This window comes from Bemisia tabaci, chromosome 6 (assembly GCF_918797505.1).
Source record: "Bemisia tabaci chromosome 6, PGI_BMITA_v3".
NCBI classification, from domain to species: domain Eukaryota; kingdom Metazoa; phylum Arthropoda; class Insecta; order Hemiptera; family Aleyrodidae; genus Bemisia; species Bemisia tabaci.
The window spans coordinates 12,313,824-12,334,805 of NC_092798.1; the positions used below are offsets into that span (position 1 = coordinate 12,313,824).

General features: G+C 42.2%; 1 protein-coding gene and 1 long non-coding RNA gene across 3 annotated transcripts in view; one reads left to right on the forward strand and one right to left on the reverse strand.

Moving 5' to 3' along the window:
* Positions 1–42: 42 nt before the first annotated feature.
* On the reverse strand, positions 43–3,191 carry LOC140224888 (uncharacterized). The gene is made up of 3 exons (XR_011900108.1): positions 3,050–3,191; positions 1,566–1,747; positions 43–1,047 (listed from the first exon to the last, which is right to left on the reverse strand). It is a non-coding gene; the product is annotated as an uncharacterized lncRNA (long non-coding RNA).
* A 105-nt stretch (positions 3,192–3,296) lies between these two features.
* LOC140224887 (uncharacterized) overlaps positions 3,297–20,982 on the forward strand; it is a 49,202-nt gene continuing 31,516 nt past the window's right edge. The window contains exon 1 of one of the 2 annotated variants that reach the window (XM_072301919.1): positions 3,297–3,525. In XM_072301919.1, coding sequence (XP_072158020.1) covers positions 3,297–3,525 — 229 coding nt within the window. Of the gene's footprint in view, positions 3,526–3,732; positions 4,128–20,982 lie in introns of those variants that run through there. The other variant, XR_011900107.1, reaches the window with a different exon arrangement.

Genomic DNA, 20,982 nt, shown 5'->3' on the forward strand with positions numbered 1-20,982 from the left:
TTCAAAAATAGTCTCAAAGCTCAACAATGAGGAATTAAGATTTATTAGGAAAATTCTGTGTGTATTGGATACTGTTTAAATGGGAAAAATTGCCTGAAATATCGATAAAACTGAAATTATTCTCTGTCATTTTTAAAGTTTTACCAAAGATCAACTATCAATAATGTAAGTTAGAACACACATTCATCTGAATCTGTAACACTATAGGTGCCTTTGTCACTTTTTGTTTTTTAAAGGCGAGTGATTGAACATCATTTCCTGAAATCTTTAATGACTTTTCTACGTTTTCTAAAGGGTTTTTCATAAAAATTTCTAAAAATAGCATTAGCTCCTTTGTCTTTCAATAATAAAGCAGTGCCTAGTGCAAGTTCAAAACTTTGCAATTGGATTGCATTTTGCAAAAAGGAACCAGAAGCATTGCAATGATGCTAAGATTGTGCACATTATCCTTTGCAGCAAAATAACTGAAATCAAGAGATAATATGAAATTTACATGGTAATTTTTTACTTAGATTCACAGTTTTCAGCGAGTAAAATAGAACCTGACAATGAATAATCGGGTTTTTTTTTCAAGACAAAAGAAGTTGCACACTCTTAGCAACATTACAATTCTCGTGGTTCCTTTTCGCAAAATGCGATCCAATTAAGGTACATGTTCTTTGAATTTCATGATAGCCATATCTTTAAATTCTGCATTTATTTTTTTTTCAAAAAAATAAAAAATCATAGTTTAGGTAAGCTACAGATGAGCGAAGGAGGTAAGTGATAGGTAAAAAAATTTCTTTATGATGATTGAAATAAGTGATTTTGAAATAAATTCATTTCTCCCAATACTTGAAGTTGGCCAAAAAATCGACCTCAGGAACTCGGTAACTCAGTAACTCAAGTAAATTGAAAAAACCAAACATGCTCCTCTGAAAATCAGAAAAATTTTAAATACTCACATTCTGCTTCACCGAAGTCTTCAATTTTTAAAGTTGCTTACACCCGGATAGTTAAGATCTGATTCTTCTACAGGAGGCAAAGCCTAGCAGCTGGTGCTGTCACCTGTTTAATTTCAAACAAATTTAATAGCTTAACTTGGAAACTGTAAATACCAGTTTGTGATTACAGACTTTTTGTCATGCTCTATTTGTATATTTTACAAACTAAGCAACGTAATTGAGTATTTTTGCAATCTTCTCCGTCTTAATGAATACCCATTCTATGACTCTCTTATTTCCATATTGTACTTTAAGCAATAAAATTTGCTCATTTTCCTGCAAAAAATTAAAACAGAACCAGAAAAATAGTTTGGGACAACAATGGAGATAAAAAGTTTCAGAGTGTATTCACCTGGCAACTGCCAAAAATAATGTCGGATAATTGTTTTGAAAATGTTGCTGCAGTGTTAATTTTGGCAGTAACGTTGCTACATTTTTGCAACCACATATTCGCTGGGCAGTAGTCATTCACTTATCATAATCCATCCGTCACCATCCATAGGAAATGGAACCTTAATACTGATAACTCAAAGTGAGTCACAGGTACTACTGCTTTGATGAGTACACGAACATTTCACTAACCAAGAAACTGATGACATAACTTTTATGTTTCATCCATCTTTTATCCCAATGCTGCTTTCCTTGGCCATCACACTCCTCTTGTTGCAAATCCTGTTGGAATTTTCATGAATGAAGTTTAAAGCTCTCTGTAGCTCACAGGAAATGGACTCATACCACACCCACATGGTAAATGAGGCTGTCAGCTGTAAATTTGAAGAAACCAGAAATGAATCAGAGTGATGAGACCCAGCGCAAATGCTAGAGTGAATCAATGAACCCGTATAAGGAGGAACAGACGTAGGGTGTGTACAAAGCATTGTCCCAAGTTCCTCAACCGTGAAGAGATCTTAGCCCCAGTTGACATCTTATCAGATGAGGAAGTCTTCAATTCAGATCCTACAACGACTGAATTTTCAGTTGTGTATCTCATTCCAGGCTTTTTTTTTTATACTTCAGTTCTGAGTTCTTTGATTTTGAAGTTTTGAATAGCCTCACTTCGTGTTTTTCATATACATCATTGGGTATCATGCATATATAATCCTTAAATTTCATATTTCTAGTTGGAATGAGAATATCTACATCTAAAGCACATCATAAGTTTTTGACACAAAAAGTAAGTAATCATGAAAAATTTAAGGAATGACTGATAGTTTTGCAAATTTTTTGTGAAGAAAAAATGCCAGCCCACAATTTTATCATTATTATAATTATTTGAAAAATGGTAGTTGATTATCAATGGTGAAATCCTAAGTTAATTTTTTAGTACCTTCTCATTTTTTTCAACTTTGAACCTTTTTAATCTCTCACACCACAGTTAAGTTCAGATAGCGGTAAGTAAGCTCTATTTGAACTGTGTTTAATTTAACAATAATAAGAAATCAAGAGCCTTGCAATACTGTTAGAACTGAGCAGTTTCTATCTTGCAGTAGAACCTGACAAACAAGTACAAAGAGTCTTTCTCATTCAAATCTTAACAAATTTCCATGAATTTAAAATATTCTTCGTAGATTTCTTTATTAGCTAGCCCTCTGTTATTTTACGGTAAAAGAAGAAGCGGCAAAATTTCAGTAAAATTGCCATGTTCTGCTTCAGTTCCCTTTGGGACAACCCAATCTCATTATAACTGTGATGAAGACACAAGAATAAGACCTGGATGGCTGAAGTCAAAGTCTGCCCGATTATTTGCCCTCTGAAAAATTAGAGTTAATACGTATGTTGGAATTTAATCTCTGCTGTTATTTTATTCTTTCAAAGAAAATTTAACTGCTTTTCTAGGAATTTTATGTTAATTTTCCTCGCCTTTTCACAGAAAATTCCGAGGAAATATTTTAGTTGTTTCCCCTTTAATAAATAATATTAAACCTGAGGTTTTGAAACGTCGTAATGGAGCGGGGGTACGTGTCTTTTGATTTCAGCCATTGGCATGTGTGATGTCACGTACAACGTTAAGCTTAATTTTTTTCTGTGTTTAATGTGGTTGGATTGAATATTGGATGAAAATTCACCTTTTAGGTAGGCTCAATTAGTAGACGAATGATACAATTTTTCTGGCTGAAAAGTTCGCTTGTGAGGAACGCATGCAAAGGGGGGGGGGGGGATTTACAACTGGAAATTTTGATCTCTGAAGACTCTTTGTCACTAGTTGTGAGATAAAAAAAAGCAGACGCGATTAAAAAAGTTCGTGTAACTGGTAGAGGCAGGGAGCGCCGATTCAAATTTCGCGGAAACTTTTCGTCAAGCGCGCCCTCTACCATGGCAACGTCGTCTCGGCCAATCAAATCGAAGCATTTCTTGGCGGGATATTTGCCTCGCTCATGCGCAGTGCGTCGATTTCGTCATGTGTTCCCCCTGCTTCCCTCATTTCCCAACCTCACGAAACTCGACGAATTGTTTTGTTCAATTTGTCTCGATGGAAGTCCGCATGTGTCTCGCCGTAGTGTTTCAAGGTCTTTCGCCTGCCGATTCAATTCACGTGGTCACGGTAAGAATTTTACACATTTTAATATCAAAACCGGCGCCCAAAGAACTTTTGGAACCAAAGTTCCGAACTCGTTATGCTTCGAGATGCACCCCATCCGAATTCCATTGTTCTGGGAACTGCATGGCGATTCTCCGAGCAGAACGTGACGATCTTCCCTGAAATTCTTGATCACATCTCTAACGGATGTTTTTTTTTTTTGATTGGAATTATTGTTTCGGCCTAAAATGCTGACGAGTTCGACCGTTCCCGGCGAACGTTTTGCTGCGTCGTCGAATTAAATGCGTTGAATGAGCTAGTCTTTATCACATGCATGCCATGCTTCTATCAGCCTCATCTCGCTGGTCGTCGCTGATTATCATTATCAAATTTCCTTGAGTGATTTCACAATGAACTCTTGATCAGGCTGTTACGTGGACCGTGCCAAGTTCAGTTTTTTTACTCGATCGTTTCAGGGAAGATCCAGTTCTTCTGTGGAAGTCATTTGTTGACTTTTAGGTTATGAACATGTGAATTGTGAGAATGCCACAAGTGTAGTATTTAGAGAGCAATTTCCTCTCGAATGTGTGATATTGTCTCTGCCATAGACTCACGTTCGTATCAAGGTACTCTTCAATAAATTAGTCCTACCTAAGTTTTAATTGCTCTGTGTGCAAATTTGTATAATGATTTGATGCGCTCATGCATGAGAACGGGCGCATTGTTTTGGGCTAGAGCTGGTTAGAATGGAGCCAGTGACTCTCTAGACTTTCAAGTGTAACATTGTTAAATATATATTATCAATTACCACTTTGTTGTATTGTATGTTAGCCGGGGCTTTGTGTTTGATGACTCCTAGTTTGTGTAAAGATTGCGACAAGTTCTAATGGGAGGGATTTCTCCTGCGTTCATCACCTGCTAGGCCACCCTTCGAATATGGTCAGCTCTGTAATCAAGCTCGCTTATCAGTAATTTACAGGACCATCTATTTCTTCTCGATCTGATAATCATGAGGCAATTGGAATTCAAAGGCCCCCTCCCTTTCCTCAATACCTACCTGAAATGCATGCCCATTTTGTTTATGTTTTTGTCTGATGATAGTGCAACTTACTCCTTATTATTTCATATTTCAGCCAACAGACAGAGCTGCCTGTTATAGTCTGATGTCTTATCTCTGTCCCTCTACCTATTTTCTCTCTGAATGTTTTGAGATAGTGCCGAAATTGCTCTTAGTTTTGTAGTGTCATCGTAAGCTTGAATTTTTCAAGAAGACTGCAATCGCTTTTTCTTGAAACTGGAAGTTCAACCTATTATGCAGAGAGGAACGACTTCATTGACTAAGTAGGTTTACGAAATTTAGATAGCCTTAAGGGGTGTCAAAATGCATCAGAGAGAGGAACACGAGTGCCCGCCAAAAATGATGGAATCTGATGTAATGGCAAGTCATATTAATTTCTAGTTTCAGTATTGACCAGCACAGACGAGAAAATTGCACAAGAAAAAACTAACTCCTTCTCGGAAGAGGACTACTAAGAAAATCTTCCGCTGATTTGGTCGTATTCTGCTGATTTTGTAGCAAAGTTTGCTGGGAAAAGTTACTTCTTATGTTTTTCTCTCGTTAGACTATCTTCGTAGACTTTTATCTATAGAAAGTATTTCAATGTTGATGGTTTTAATACCTAAGAAGTCTTGGTTCCTACACAATCAGGACCCTCTCTTAAATCAGTTTGCTACCCAGTAGTTATCCTCGGTAGCGAGATCTTTTTTGAGTTCTATAGAGCTCTAAGGATTGGAAAAGTTTCTTTCATTTCCTATTACTCGATGTAAATTCTTTATCAATTTGCCGAAGGATTCCTCCTTACGTAACCAAGGCTTTTAATTTTTGCAGAAAGGTGCAAAAAAATAGTGCAGTAAAACGTTAAGTTTAGGAACGTTGAAGATAGTAGGAAAAAAAATCGTAAAACAACTTTGAATTCTTAATGGTCGGTCGCCTTCTCAGCAAAGATAATTTAAAATAACCTCGGAGTTATTCATTGATGTATTTTTTAAATCCGTTTACTTAGTTGGGCCAATTTCAAGTCATGGCCAAGGATAAATTCAGAGATATATTCAATATTTTCACATTTTCAATTCAGAGATAGGAACTGAAAATTTTAAGTGGTGAACAAATTTCAATTACTGAAATCTCCCGCTTGCGTCGTCCAATCTCCTATGTGGGTATTGAAAAATAGAGGCTGTTTCTGATTTCTTATACCCGTGAGATCTGAATACCTATCAGGCCGATTCTTATGTAAATTTCTTCCGAGTGGAGTGATGTGTTTGCATGAGGATTTGCCGAAGATTCGAGCCTCTGCTATTCTGTGATTTTTCTCTTTTTTATAAAGAAAGGGAAGAAGAAGAAAAAACAAAATTATGACGAAAGATAGAGAGTTGTTTCCTACGTATAGGCGCTGCATTCCAGTTACAGTGCAGAAAAAAGCGAAGAGCCTTCAGTTAGTGTCGGATGCAATGAACAAATAACTAATTTCATTCAACCCCTGGATGCAACTATTCGGGCTCCATGAATGTCCGTGTTGCGTACGTACGAAAGTGAAGGCGCTTCGACCGTCCTGGCTCTCAGCACCTCACCCGTTTGCGGCTCCAGAGGCGAGCCGTACTGCAGGGATCCTAAATGGCAGACGTAGGATTTGGATTTGACCATCTTTAGTGCTTCAGTTTTGATACCGCGTTGTGCTAAGCATGATCTGTAGAGCAACTATTCATGTTTAAGAGATGTCTTCTAGGTGAAAGTAAAGAATTGAGGGCATTGTGTCATCTTCCGGCCAAAGCATCACAAGCGCATGCGACGTTTCAAAATGTCCCGAGCCATTTTATTTTTTCACGGAGAAATTGTTCAACGAAGCCGTCCGAAAATTTCACTGAATTTTTTTCGTACTGCCTTATAAAGTCGGTGAAATTTTCAAACTGATTCAACCAACGATTTCTCTGTTAAAAAAATAAAATAGCGGCGGAAATTTTGAAATGTCGCATGCATGGCGCTTGTGATAATACCTACTTTGTCCTGAATCTGACGATAACGCAATACTCTACGTGAGTCAAATCGCGCCATTCAACAGTTGTGGCCAACTTCTCAGTTGAGCATTGCTCCTTACCCTTCATTGTTCAAGTGTAAACAATTTGCCATAGCTGAGCTAAAGCGTCAAGATTGAGGTCGTCATATTTTCGTATCTCAGAGACTGCCACGGTAATGCTTAGTGTGCAATTTGCCTCACTTAGACCATTCAGTTTTCATGGGCGGGAGGTTTAAATTCACGGTCAAGGATCATTTAATACCTTGGTCACGAGTTAATTCCAGTAATTTTCGTTGCCGAAGTCGAGTTTCACGGGAAATTTTGGTCTTGTCTAGTGGTCCATTGGTTTATTAAGCCATAGATTTTTCTCCCTGTATACGTATACCCGTGGTGCTCTAGCCACCGTTCGGTGAAAAAGAGGTGATTTCGGAGGCGTATTCGACAACGACGGGGTGGGAAATTAGTGGACGGGAGGCCCGATCCAGCCCGGCCGTTGGCGCGCGTGCTTCGCGGGCAGGTGTGTGTACCCGTCCTCCGCCGCCGCACAGTGGATCGAGTCAACCCAAGATGTCGGACATGAAATTTTTAACCAAAACTGCTAATTTCAATGTTCATTTCGTCACATTTTAAATTTCAAGGGATGCTTTCAGAAGAAACTTCCGCTAGGAAACCAATAGACCCACTTTTAGAACATCCAATTTTTATATTAACGGAGTTAAAAGCGTTTAAAGTTTCCACATTTTGTCCGATTTCTCCCATTATTTTGTTCCACTGTGCGCCGTCCGGGGCGCAAGTCGCAAGCTGCCTCCGAGTTTCGGTTAGTCCAGGTGGCCGCCCCGGTCCCCGCACCCCCGTCGCCACGTCGCCGGCATGCTCTCGGGTGGAACAATGGAAATCCGGGGGATTTTAAGCGAAGAATGGCAACAGCGCCGCGGACCCGGGGTCCCATCTGCTGCGCCCTTTCTTCCCGCGACGGCCCGGCCGCGAGTCGGACCCGGACCCGGAGGACGGACCCCAAGACGTGCACATTGTGATCCGCGAGACGGGACCAGGGAGTCGGCGAAGAAGGCGAAGGGGACGCCGACGAAAACGAAACGACCGACACTTCGGATTCGGCGTCTTGCGAAATGAACGGCAAGAGGCGGCCTTTGCCAGTTTAAATCAAGGGCAGGACTGTCACAGTCAGGGAATTTGAAAAAGTCAGGGAAAACCTGGAAATGTCAGGGAAAACCTGGAAATGTCAGGGAAAATGACGAAAGTGTCGGGGGGAAACATCTCAGCCACCCTCATTTGCCCCTTAGAATTGACTAAGAAATAAAGGGCAGGACTGTGACAGTCAGGGACTTTGAAAAAAGTCAGGGAAAACCTGGAAATGTCAAGGAAAAGCTGGAAATGTCGGGGAAAATGACGAAAGTGTCGGGGAAAAACAGTTCAGCCACCCTCATTTGCCCCTTAGAATAGGCTTAGAAATCAAGGGCAGGACTGTCACAGTCAGGGAAAATGACGAAAGTGTCGGGGAAAAGCAGTTAAGCCACCCTCATTGGCCCCTCAGAATGGGATAGATGTTCGTAAAACCAATTTTGCTTGATTTCTTCAGGTAATATATTGTTTGGGACAATATTTGAAGGAAATACGAGAAAATCCATAAAACTACTCGAATCATTTACGTGCCATATTGATACCGATGATGTGAGCTTGTAACGTTTCCACACTTTGTCCGACCTCACTCATTGACTCGCCGGCGGCGCCCAGTGTGTAGAGTCAAAACGCCTTCAACTCCGCGCGTATGCAACACGGACATCCGTGGAGCCCGAATAGTTGCATCCAGGATAGTATCCGTCGCATGCTACACAAACTGCAGCTTTTATTGTTTCTCGTTTACCTTAACTTAGTCCCAATGTTGTCTATCGTGTCTACGAAGGAAACAACCACTAATTTTTTCGTGACACTGCCAATTTTCTGATACATGCAATATCTAAATGTGTTTAAATCGTTGCGGACTCTCGAAATAGCAGAAAAATTAGGCATCTGACAATACTATGTTGAGTTTCCTTTATGCTACTTCCATGAGTCGTCTCCTGTTGGGATTTTTTGGTCCCCCCCCCCCCCCCCTTCAGGATAACTAGTTTTGACCTTGAAGTGCAAAATTTGCGAAAAACAATCCTGGTGAATCGCACGGAATTTGGCTAAAAAACGATTACCATTCACCTTCCGACAATATGAACTTAGATAGGAAATCCTTTTCATCACAAGCCTAATCACGCGTTTATGATTTCCTAGGTGCAATAGCGAAACTAGCACAACAAAGTCTGTTAAATGTGTTAGTGAAAATTACCTAATCCTCTACTTTGCCGTGCCTAGTAAACAAACCATAAGAGCATTCGAATGTCGTCAAATTTCTTCGCAGAAAATATATATGCTTACGAAAATTCTGAATATTTTTCTTTGAAATTTTCAGACATTAGATCGAGTTACGAATGAAATCCTCTGAAAAGTATGAAGAGAAATACTCTCGAAAAATTCGTGATTTGTCGAAGTCTAATAGCTCATATGGCGTTCTTCCTTATCACGGCAGTAATCTTTCTCTTCTGAAATTTGGGCTGCGTCCAGTCCTCATCGAGTATTTCAAGTAACACTCTGCGTATACAGGTACTGAAATTTTGAATAAATGAAAAAGGCTTTCGAATGGACCAGAATGAGTACCCAACAAATACGAATACCCCCTCGAAGATGATCCGAGATTTAAATCCGAACTTGCGAAACGGCGTCCCCTTCCCCTCTCCGCAGCTTTCATCCCCACCGCCCATCGCGCGGCGAAGGGGCTAGACGTTGATTTTTGGACGAAAAAGTCGTTAGTGTTTCTTGAAAGGAGCCGTTTCATTTCGGTTTTTTTTCTCCTTTCATTTGGAAGCGGCTCTTTGTGTCGCATCGAAACGTCCCAGCCGCGAGGGTCGGTCGGTTACCGGTTTACCGGCGCGCATTATTTTCGGGGGCAGTCCGATTCATGTTTTCGAATGGGTTCTTGAGGCCGTGTCCCGCCGAAGTTCTTGAACTTCGTGGCAGTTACCATGAGGTTGCGCATGTTACAGATGAGTTAGATTACATTTTGCAATTGAATCGGTTGGTCACAGAATGGCACAAGAGCCAAAAATGAGAATTCCAGAAAAATTGTAATAACCGTTTTAATTGACCCCTTATTAATCTCATTGCTTTAAAATATTAAAGCGATGAATTATCTAATCACATTATTGATTAACTTGCAATTTAAAATGGGTTGGTTCATACAGTTTTTAATGTTTTTTTTTCGTACTTTTATATCTGCGCTTGAGCCCTTTGGTAACCCACCGATTCAATTAGGAACCACGATACCTAGCTCAGTTTCAGAACTACTGATACATGTTTTTTCTTCACATAAAGCGTCTGTTTCTTTGTGTTTAATTAACTCCACATGGGAATTTCCTGTATGAGAAAAAATTCCTAACTGGAATGAATTAACACAGAAAATAATGAATTTTGTCAAGAACTCGAGTACCTTCGTTGTTCGTAGGGAGAATACACCTTCGTTGCTCGTAGGGAGAATACAGATTTGTCGGTAATTTTTATGGTCTAGTTACACTTTCAAATTGGACTGAGTTAAGCAGAAAGGAACCAACCCACATTTTGAAAAAAATTGAGTTATGAGTGGTTTTGAACTCAACCACTGCTCTACTATAAATAGCCAAAAATTCAAAGTTTTTGTTGGAACAAATTTCGCAGAAATTGAACTTGAAGTTTATCTTTTACATTGAGTCTTACGCAGGAGCTAAACTTTAAACCTTTTTTTCTCGGCTCGATCCCGATGTGGCTTGGTTCCTTTCTGTTTAACTCCGTCCAATTGAAGCTCTGATTGGTGGAAAAAGACCTGAGGTGAGGATGCGACCAAGAAGAGGCCCAATTTGATCGTGTAACTGGACCTCAAGGATAGATCATGGATCTTTCTAGGCTCCAATGGGCAGCCAACATATGAATTAAAAGTATCCAGAGTGATTTATTTTTTACAATTTTTACGACCAATCGTTTGTAGAGCACGTATTAGACTTAGTTCGGGCATAAGACTTTTTTTCGCGGAAGAACTTTCATTAATGAACATTCTTGGACATCGGGTAATGGGGAATTATCGATAATCGATCATTCACGCCTCGTCACTGTACATATCATTGCCAAATTTAAGTGGGAAATTGAATTTTTTACAAGAGAAAGTTAGTGTGTATTTCTCCGAAAATTCAAGGAAGTTGCTTCATACCAAATAGGAAATTCACCGGCATTTGCACAAAAATCCGCGAAATTGTTTTCATGTAAACAATTGAATTGCCCTACTAAATTTAGCGATATGATTCCTCTCTGCCTTACGCGGTCCAAACATCCAGGCGCATTTTACGCATGGCGCTTGCCGGATTCGAACACTGAGGACGATGGCGAGAACATCTCCGGACCCATCTCTCTGGCTCGGCACCATGTGCATGAAAGCTGTCGAGTGAGATCTCGAGTGCATCGGGGCCCCGGGGACGGAGGGGGGCCACCGGCGAGGGGCCCCAGCGCCGTCGGGAAGGGGGGCGCTCCCGGTTGAAATCTGGGACAATGGCAGACGAACTGTCCCCGGGACTCCCTCCCCCCGCCCTAACCCCCTCGTCCTGTCCCCCGGGTCCCGCGTTTTTTCTCGTCCGTGGATGCGTTCCTGGCTCGGAACGCGCCGCCCATGTTTCGGAATCGAATTACGCTCATCGGAGGAATATTGATGTAATCGAACTTGGGGGATTCTGAGTCCACTGGGAAGAGAGAGAGAAAAAAAAAGAGTCCAGACTCTTGAAAACATTGACAAGAAAAAGGACTCTTGATTCAATCAAATTTCAGCTCAAATCAAAAGGAAATCCGCTCAAATTAAGAGGCTTGATTCTTGATTTAAGCTTAAATCTGATTGATCGTTGCACGGAGAAGGAAAATCACGGCAGTTTTAAAAAATTGCCGTTGAGTAGTTTTCCGTTTAAAAAATGAAGTATGAAAGGAAGTCTGCGAAGTCGCAAACCAAGTTATGTGATCGCGGAGTGCAGACTTATACCGTCCACATGTTTTATGTAATTAAAATGAAATCGGTCGATTTTTATTCATCCGAACGATTTCTACACGGGGGGGGGGGGGGGGGGGGGGGGACACATTGGATCTAGAGTCCAGACTCTCGAAAACATTGACAAGAAAAAGGCCTCCTGATTCAATCAGATTTAAGCTCAAATCAATAGGAAATCCGCTCAAATTAAGAGGCTTGGTTCTTAATTTAAGCTTAAAACTGATTGCATCAAGAGTATTTCTTCTTGTCGATGTTTTCTAGAGTCTGGACTCTAGATCCAATGTGTTTTTTTTCCAGTGTCCCTTTATAGAGGGAGTTGAGACAACGCGGCTTAAATGGATGTCACAAACGGGAATGAAGATTACACAAATCGGACTTTTTTTGTAATCGTTGATCGACCCGTTCCCGAATTGCTATCTCCGTTCCTTCCCTCATTCCATTTGTTCCTTACCGTCCCCCCACTCTCCGGTCCATTTCGGTTTATAATCTTTGCAATCGGTGAAAATGTAATCTTTATTCCCTTTCGTGACACTGTGGAGGCCTGAAATACGGGAATCAATCAGAAATGGATTCACATTGTCCAGTGGCGTGGCGTGAATGATCGATCATCGATATTTCCTTATTTGAATCCGTGGTAAAGAATCGGTTATTAAGGTGTTCGCTGCGAACATCCTGTTAATATTGATCCTTATCCATAAGATTAAATGACAAATCGATCGATGTATCGCAAAGCATGCCACGCCACTGATATTGTCTTAAATCTCAGCACAAAGGGACCCTACTCCCCCGTAGAGCGTTATGTAACTTAGGAACGTTTCCTTAATGACTAACTGTACGTAGAGTCCCTTTAGAGTCAAGACAACACCCCCTCATGGAGTCACAAACGGGAATAAAGATTACAGAAATTGAACGTTTTTTGTAATCTTTGATCGGCCCATTCTCGAATCCCTTTCTTCGTTCCTTCCCTCATTCCGTTTGTTCCTTGTCGAACCCGTAATTCCTCGGTCCATTCCAGATTATAATCTTTGCAATTGGGGAAAATGTAATCTTTATTCCCGTTTGTGACACTGTGGAGGCCTAAAATACGGGAACCAATCAGAAATGGATTCACATTGTCTTGACTCTCAGTATAAAGGGACTCTAACTGTACGGAGCTGCAACGCTTTTTGCCTAACGGCGATTCGGAAGGGACTCTCGTGAACTATTTGATATGGAGCATGCTGAGGCTTGAAAGTCGGGAGCGATGAAGGATGAGTGGAGGAAATCCAGGGCGTGAGTGACGCAATACGGGTTGAACCCGGGAGCGCGGGACGAAGACGACGCTGCTGCTGGAAGTGCCGGAGCGCGATGAACCGCGATGTCTGTCGCGGGAGAGAGACAGACGCATGACTCATGACTCACTCCCGGGCGATGCCAATTATTCAATTGCCCGCGTCGCGTCGCGGCGCCCGACCAGCGTTGTCCGACCGGCCCGAAAACCGCCCCGACACGATCGAGTGGAGCTTGGGTCATGTTGATTTTGATCCTGGGCTTGGGACGGGAATAGTCGAGAGCCAGAAGTCCAGGATTTACCCGCGAAAAACCGGAGATTACGGATTTCTTGCATGCAGGGCTGGTTTTTGACAAAATCATGTGTGCTTCTCAGGGTTGCAACAGGCAGAGAATACCGGGAAAACCGGGAATTTTCACTGAATTTTGAAAAGTCAGGGAAAATCTGGAATTTTGAAAAGTCAGAGAAAATGACGAAAATGTCAGGGAAAATCGTCTATCCACCCTTATTTGCTGTCTCAACTAGGTTTGACGTTTCCAACAACACATTTTGCCTAAGAACTATTTCTAACGATGTCTTATAACCATCTGGCATTTGTTCAATTGTCAAGGAATTTCACCCAAATGTGTCCGGGAAATCAGGGAAATGTCAGGGAATTCAATTTTCCCAATTCTGCGGCAACCCTGGTGCAACGTGGCTTAGCTTTCAAACGCTTTTTAAAAAAGCCAGGGAATCGGAAAATCAAGAAATTTTGACAACCAGGAAGTTGAAGTTTTATCATCCTCTCAATAGTACCTCTTCTAAGGTTTTCTGTGACTCTATGTACAAAGACGCGCGCTCAGAACCTCTGAAAGTTGACTTTTTTTCAGTCGCAATGGCAACCCCTCTCGCACTGAGTTTTCGCCTCGTGTAGGCGCAACGCTGGTTGTTCCACGAGTCGCTCGTTCCCATGCTCATGTGTAGCATTACCATACCGCATTACCCACCGATTAGCGCGAAAGGCTCTAAATCTAGATCGAGCGCTGGCTTACGAAGCATTTTGCTCTGCGAAGGGTTTTCTTATCTCGGAATGCCTCGTTTCAGCAGACACAAGGCATTTTTCCGACGATTAGCCGCAGCTTAATGAATCCATCCTCCATCCGCGATTTTTACAGCGCACTGGACAGCGCAACGTTTTTTAGTAGGAAACTTGCCATTTCGATGAATCAGGGTGTCTACAAGTGCGGAAAGTCCGGACATAGCACTGATTTTTTGAGGGCGGAAGTACTGAAAAAGTGCGGAAATTCTGCAAAAAAAGTCCGGAATTTTTTGTCATGTTTGCCTCAATTTCAAATTTCGTCAAATGGAAGTACTGAAAAAGTACGGAATTTTTCTGTTGGAGGAAGTACTGAATTTCTTGAGGATGTACTGAAAAAGTACTTATTTTTGACCAGCCTGTTTTAGTAGACACCCTGATGAATTTTGTTCCTGAGTTTGGTCTGAAGCGACGCACTCTCCGCACAGTGACATGTCAGGGTTGCCACAGTCAGGGAAATCAGGAAATGTCGGGGAAAATGACGAGAATGTCAGGGAAAATTTGTTAAATCACCTTCATTTGCTTTCCAAAATGGGTTTGAGATTTTGAACAAGAAATTTTGCCTCAATACTATTTTCAATTATGCCCTCTTAATTGTCCGTCACATCTTCAATTGTCAGGGTATTTCACCAAAATGTGTGAGGGAAACGTCAGGGAATTGTATTTTCTAAATTCTGTGGCAACCGTGACAAGTGCGATTTTGTTTTCATCCGGCAGTTTTTGCCGATTCTCTTCGGTGGGAAGGCCCAGTTTTAAAAACCTCCAGTCGTCCTACTTCTCGTTTACTCCTATTCTTTGAAGGGATTGCCGATGGGTTGAATCGATTAATGCGCATCCCTATTGCAACATTTTAAAATCTCCGATCATGTTTTATTTTCTTCAAAAAGAACTCAAGATTTAATCGCCTTGGACTTTTTATGCATCATTTTAAACGAGGGAGAAAAATTAACTAAAAATTTCAAGGAGTGGAGAATACTTTGTCATTTTTTTTTTTTAAACAAATAAACCACAAGTTAAAATTTTCAACGTCTCAACGGAAGATGCGCACTTTGGACTTGAGGAAACTATACTTGTGTTGTTTCTATGAATATTTAGAGGCAGATACTTGTCGCTGAGCTGAACAAGCTTTTCCAAAATGGCTGTTCCATGAATGCATTTTGTCAAATGGAACAATGATGATTCTTGATAGTCTCGTTCGTATGAACAACTGTTATGATTATTTTAAAATCTGAGTTTTCCATTTAAAGATATTCAGTAAAATAAGTCCTTCACGCCGACGGCTAATCGTTCTAATTCTTGAACAACGTAAAAATTTATTCAATTGCATAGTAAAACATCCGTAATCTCAAGGGCTGTCCCCGAATTTTAAAATTTTCTCCTGCATCAATACATTGAATGCAATACATTTTTTATGTAATTGAAATAAAATCGGTTGATTTTTATTCATCCGAACGATTTCTAGGAGTCTTTCGGACGATTAGCGGCAATTTGACAAAGAACGGAGGCTTCTTTCAATAAAAGTTTCCTGCCAGCAGCTTCGGAGCCCGTTATCTCAAAACTTCGTTTTACAAACTGCTCTGTTCGCTATCACGGCAGAATAACTGCCTTTCTCCCAGGTTTTTAGACATAACTTCCTTCAATAAAATATCCGGTCATAAGCTGCTGAGCCCATTTTCTCAAAACTTCATTTTTGCACTTACGGCTCTCTTCGCTATCACGGCAGAATAACTGCCTTTTTCCCAGGTTTTTCAGACATGACTTCTTTCAATAAAATTTTCCGGTCAGAAGCTTCTGAGCCCGTTTTCTCAAAACTTCATTTTTGCACTTACGGCTCTCTTCGCTATCGCGGGAGTGTAGGTGCCCACATCTTTGATCTTGGTCGCCGGTGTACGGACCTGCCCGGGGGTTCCGCTCCGGAACGACCGCCCGGGAGCGAGCTTGCGAGATATCCCGAAAATCCCCGAATCATCCCGCGGGACTCCCTCGCGTTTCCGCTAAATCCTGCAGCGCGGCGTCCCCGAGCGGAAGGGTGAGGCCCGAAGCTCCCCGGGTCCGCTCATTGTCCGCCCCGAGCAGGGCCGCCACACCGTCCAGTTCCGATTTACCCACCGCGGATTCCGAAAGGGAAATCCGGGGAAATCTGGCAACCGAGGCTCGGATACGGCCGAATGTCCTGCGTTGCTTTTATGGTCTTCGGTCGGGCTAAGGAAAAACGCCCTATGAGCATTTCGATGTTGCCACATTCCCCCCGATGAAATGTAGGGTTCGTACACTGGAAAAAAAACACATTGAATCTAGAGTCCAGACTCTTGAAAACATTGAGAAGAAAAATACTCTTGATTCAATCGGATTTTTGCTTGAATCAAAACGAAATCCGCTTAAATTAAGAGGCTTGGTTCTTGATTTAAGCTAGATTCTGATTGAATCAAGAGTACTTTTTCTTGTCGATGTTTTTAAGAGTCTATACTCTAGATCCAATGTGGTTTTTTTTTCCCCAGTGTAACGCATTGAAAAGTTCTTAATCCAATTGGATTTTCTTCCGAGGTACAAGTCACCGGATATTTTTGCAATCAAGGAAATTCCCCAAAAAGTCGAAAAACTTCGAATGAAGCCCTATCTCCTTGCTAAAACTTGCAGTTTTTCTATTTTAAGTTATAAGTGTTTAAAATGTCTACATTACTTGTAGGCTTTTGACAGATTGGATGTTTAAACTCAGTTTTTGATTCTTTAAAGTTGGATTTTACATGTGAATTTTTCACAGAATATACTTTCGAACTAGTCTTAGCTGAGTTTATGAATTCGATTTTGTCAAAAACTGCACTTATGCGCCTTGTCCTCCCAGCCCCCCAAGTAGAGAAGTAGTGTGTCTCTCAATTACAGAAAAGTTACACTGGAAAAAAAAAAACACATTGGATCTAGAGTCCAGACTCTTAAAAACATCGACAAGAAAAAGTACTCTTGATTCAATCAGAATCTAGCTTAAATCAAGAACCAAGCCCCTTAATTTAAGCGGATTTCGTTTTGATTCAAGCAAAAATCCGACTGAATCAAGAGTATTTTTTCTTGTCAATGTTTTCGAGAAACTAGACTCAAGATCCAATGTGTTTTTTTCCAGTGTAATTCCGATAGTTTTGATTTTAATTTTTGTAATTATGATCGAGTTTAACAATATGTTAGGTTTATCTTTTTCATTTGACGAAGGGAAACCCTGGAATCGTCTCTACGGTAGAAAGCCGGCAACTTTCGAGTGTCGATACGGTTTTTTCCCCTTAACACGGCAGCTCTGGTGGATACGAGGGCGTAGCGTTGTAATCCTGGATCCTACGGCCCATTGAGCCGGGAGATCGGGGTGGTGACCCCCGCGTTTCGAAGGGGGGCAGGGGGCCGCGCCCCGCGGGGTGCGCCCGAGTCGCTCCCGCACGGGCGTTTGTCAGTGTCAGCCATGCTCGGGCTTATTACGCTCATCGTTGAGCTTTTCTGTCGTCCTCTCGACGGGAACAGTAACTCAAGAAATGATGCTATGAGTTGCCCGGGGACATCATCATGAATTTCGGTTTAAAATCCTGCCGTGTTACCTTTGAGAGCAGTGAAGCCCTTTTTTCGAAGTCAAGTTCTCGTCGAACTCGTTTTACATAGTTCATATGATCTGAATGATTCAGCAAGTATATCAAAATTCGCTTTGGGGGAAAAAAAAAACCCACACATTGGATCTAGAGCCCAGACTCTTAAAAACATCGACAAGAAAAAGTACTCTTGATTCAATCAGAATCAAGCTTAAATCAAGAACCAAGCCTCTTAATTTGAACGGATTTCCTTTTGATTTAAGCTTAAATCTGATTGAATCAAGAGTCCTTTTTCTTGTCAATGTTTTCAAGAGTCTGGACTCAAGATCCAATGTGGTTTTTTTCCAGTGCGTCCTATTGGGTGACAGGATCTTGAAAAGTCATTAAAAACCTGGATTAAGTCAGAGCATTTTGTCCAATCCTGAAAAGACGAGGAATTTCGCTGTTGTACCCAATCGGATTTTTTTTTCCCCCTAGCCGAAAAATTCAATTATTTTTTACCGCACGCGTACGCTTTAGCGACAAACAATGAGAACTTAAAACCTTCTAAATTCTTGAATTTTCAATCAATTCTGTTGCCAAGAGACCTTGCGCTGAATTTTCTTTCGTCTTAAGTGTTATGATCGTTATGTCGGGGGCCGGATTAGAGGGTTTTCCCGGGCCCTCGATGTCAGGGACTCGGGTTGCTTTATATTAGTGGCCCAAACCTTAAGATTTAAGGGCCGTAATATATCCAAAATTCCAGGCATCAATCCTCTCCAAATCTGTCTTGTAGACTACAAGAGCCCCTAAAGGCTCTAGAATTTAAAAAAAAAACTCCCAGGGGAGGGCCCAGGGTGCTATAGTACCTCGGCTAATCCGGTGAAGGGGGGGGGGATTTTTGTCCCCCCCCCTCACCTCCCCAATATGAAACACTGAAAATTCATGGGAAAGTTGGGGATTTACATGTTTGAAACCGTGAAAAGTCATGAAAAATTCAGGGGATTTATGAAATCCATAAAAACTTGTCACCCTGTATGTCACCAATTCTTACCGACATCCTTGGGTGAACGAAGTAGCTTCTCTAGAAGATATTCAACCTTCTCTTAACAACTTTTGACCTATTTTCCCCTTCTCGATTTCGCCTGAGTTGACGCCTGCAGCTAGCGGGCTGATTGTTGATTTTATGAAGAAAGAAGACTTAGGAGTTTGGAGCGATCCAATTGGTCGAAATGGGTGGTTCCTATAGACTAAGGGGGAAATGATGGACTAAATATTGGGTCTCTGGTGGGTTACCGTTGGTTAGTCTTGAGTACCTCTAGTCTATCACTTACTTACCTTCTTTCTCCATTGCAACCATCCGCTTTTACCAATAGGATCCCTCCATATCCCTTTTGTATTCTTTGTCTATTGCTGTCTCTATCGATTTTAACAATCAGTCCGCTGATATTGTTTCACCCGGAAGTCTAGTCGGTAGAGCCAGAAAGTGGGTGCTCCGTCCCACCGAGCGGAGAGCCGAGTCTTGGCGCGCGGGGCTGCGGCGCTAATCACCAACGTCAAATCGGAAGGCATCGGGCATCGCATCGGGATCGCGCAACGAAAACATACGGCACGTTGCCCGCGCTCCGACAGAACCGTAAACCGGCCGCAGGGGGCTCAGCCCCCCACGCTTGCCTAACCAGCATCTAATTCCCTCAATTTTCCCTTCAAGCACTTACGTCGTTTGGATAGGAAAAGTTTCCCCGAAAAGTACCGGGGAAACCGGGAAAATTCTGAAAAGGCACACGGAGAAAAAAACCTCGTGCGTGGGACCCAAAGTTAAGATCATATGGATCTCTGAAGTTTTCAGATAGAGCATCTGAACACGTAAGGTCCAGCTGTTGAGGTTCGGATCACACATCTGAATCTTCAGTTTTTACATCTGAAGTACTCCAGATGTGAGAAAGTACTTCAGATGTAAGAACTGAAGTTTCAGATGTGTGATCCAAACTTAAGCAGCTGGACCTTAAGTGTTCGGATGCTCAATCCGAAAACTTCGAAGATCTATATGACCTAAACGTTAGGTCCCACGCACGAAGTTTTTTTCTCCGTGCAGGGAAAATTGGGAAATGTCAGGGATAATGACGAAAATGTCAGAGAAAATGAGTCAAATCAATCCCATTCCTCGGTTGTTGAAGATCTCTACAGGCTTGACGGGGTTGCAACCGCTCCTAGTAACTTCATTCGCTCTCTAGAATGGGTTTGAGGTTTCAAACAAGAAATTTTGATGACGGAAGAAAGCCTGCCGGAGAAAATGCTCGATTGGGGTCTTCTTAGTCCTGGGAGGAAACGAATAGAACGCCCAGCGAAAGGGTGGCGACTGGGGGTTTTAGGGAAGATGAGGGAGTGCCAATTCCCTGAAGGGCTCGGGGAGGACAGGGGACTTTGGCGGGTGGGTGTCGCAGAGCGCCAAAGAGCGCTCAGAAAGCGGCTTACATGTATGTATCTTTTCATTTGGCAGCTGATGTGGCTTGGTTCCTTTCTTCTAAACGCGGTCCATTTTTACTGATAACAATCGCAGATTTTTCCTCACAATCCGACAACAGCGCCGCAGATCCGGATCCGGCGAACGGAGCCGGGCATGCGCATTCGTACAACCGTTGGAATCGTTGAGACAACCAACGACTCGCGTAAGCGTCTCCGCGAGCTGCCGGGGGGGGGGGGGGGAGAGGAGGATCAGGGTCAGGTTTAGCGGGTGCTGTGCCCCGCGAGTCTGAACCCGTTGCCTTGTCCGAGGCCCCCCCTCAAAGCTCGCGGGGGGGGGGGGGAGCTGGAGTCGACACATTTTTGTGATCTCATCGCCGCTGCGCGCAATGCGCCTGCCGATGGTGTAAACCGGTGCGCATTCCGCGACGTGCGTTGTGTTCGCGGCCCCGAAGCTTCACTACCGGGCTACGCAGCTGCAGTGACGGTTCTTGCGAAATGACAACACTGCTTTTTTTCCGTTAAATGCAATTAGTGCGATCGATTCTAGATACGAATACGAATACACTGGAAATGCGCGGATTTTTGAGATCGGTACGGAAGTAAGGGAAGACGCGCGGAGTTCTCATGTAAAGTTACGGAAATTCGAAATTAGCTCCGGATGATGTTGGCTGCAATGAAGATGATATCAAAAATTTTTGACCCACCTTCTGATCTGGGTTGAAGTCGAATGTTCACTGCAGTTGCCTACAAAATTCAGGGAGAAGTTCGGTAATTTTGCTTTAAAGTTAGTTCAATGCTTCAGTTTATTTCGCGACCAGATCTAAATCACCTGAACATTTCAAGGGAAAATATTCATAACTCTCCTCAGAAATGAACATTTTATCGGAGGAAATTTGGTTACTCTCAAATGTATACGGCATTTTTCCTTAGCACGGCAGCTTATGTCTTCCTTGTCT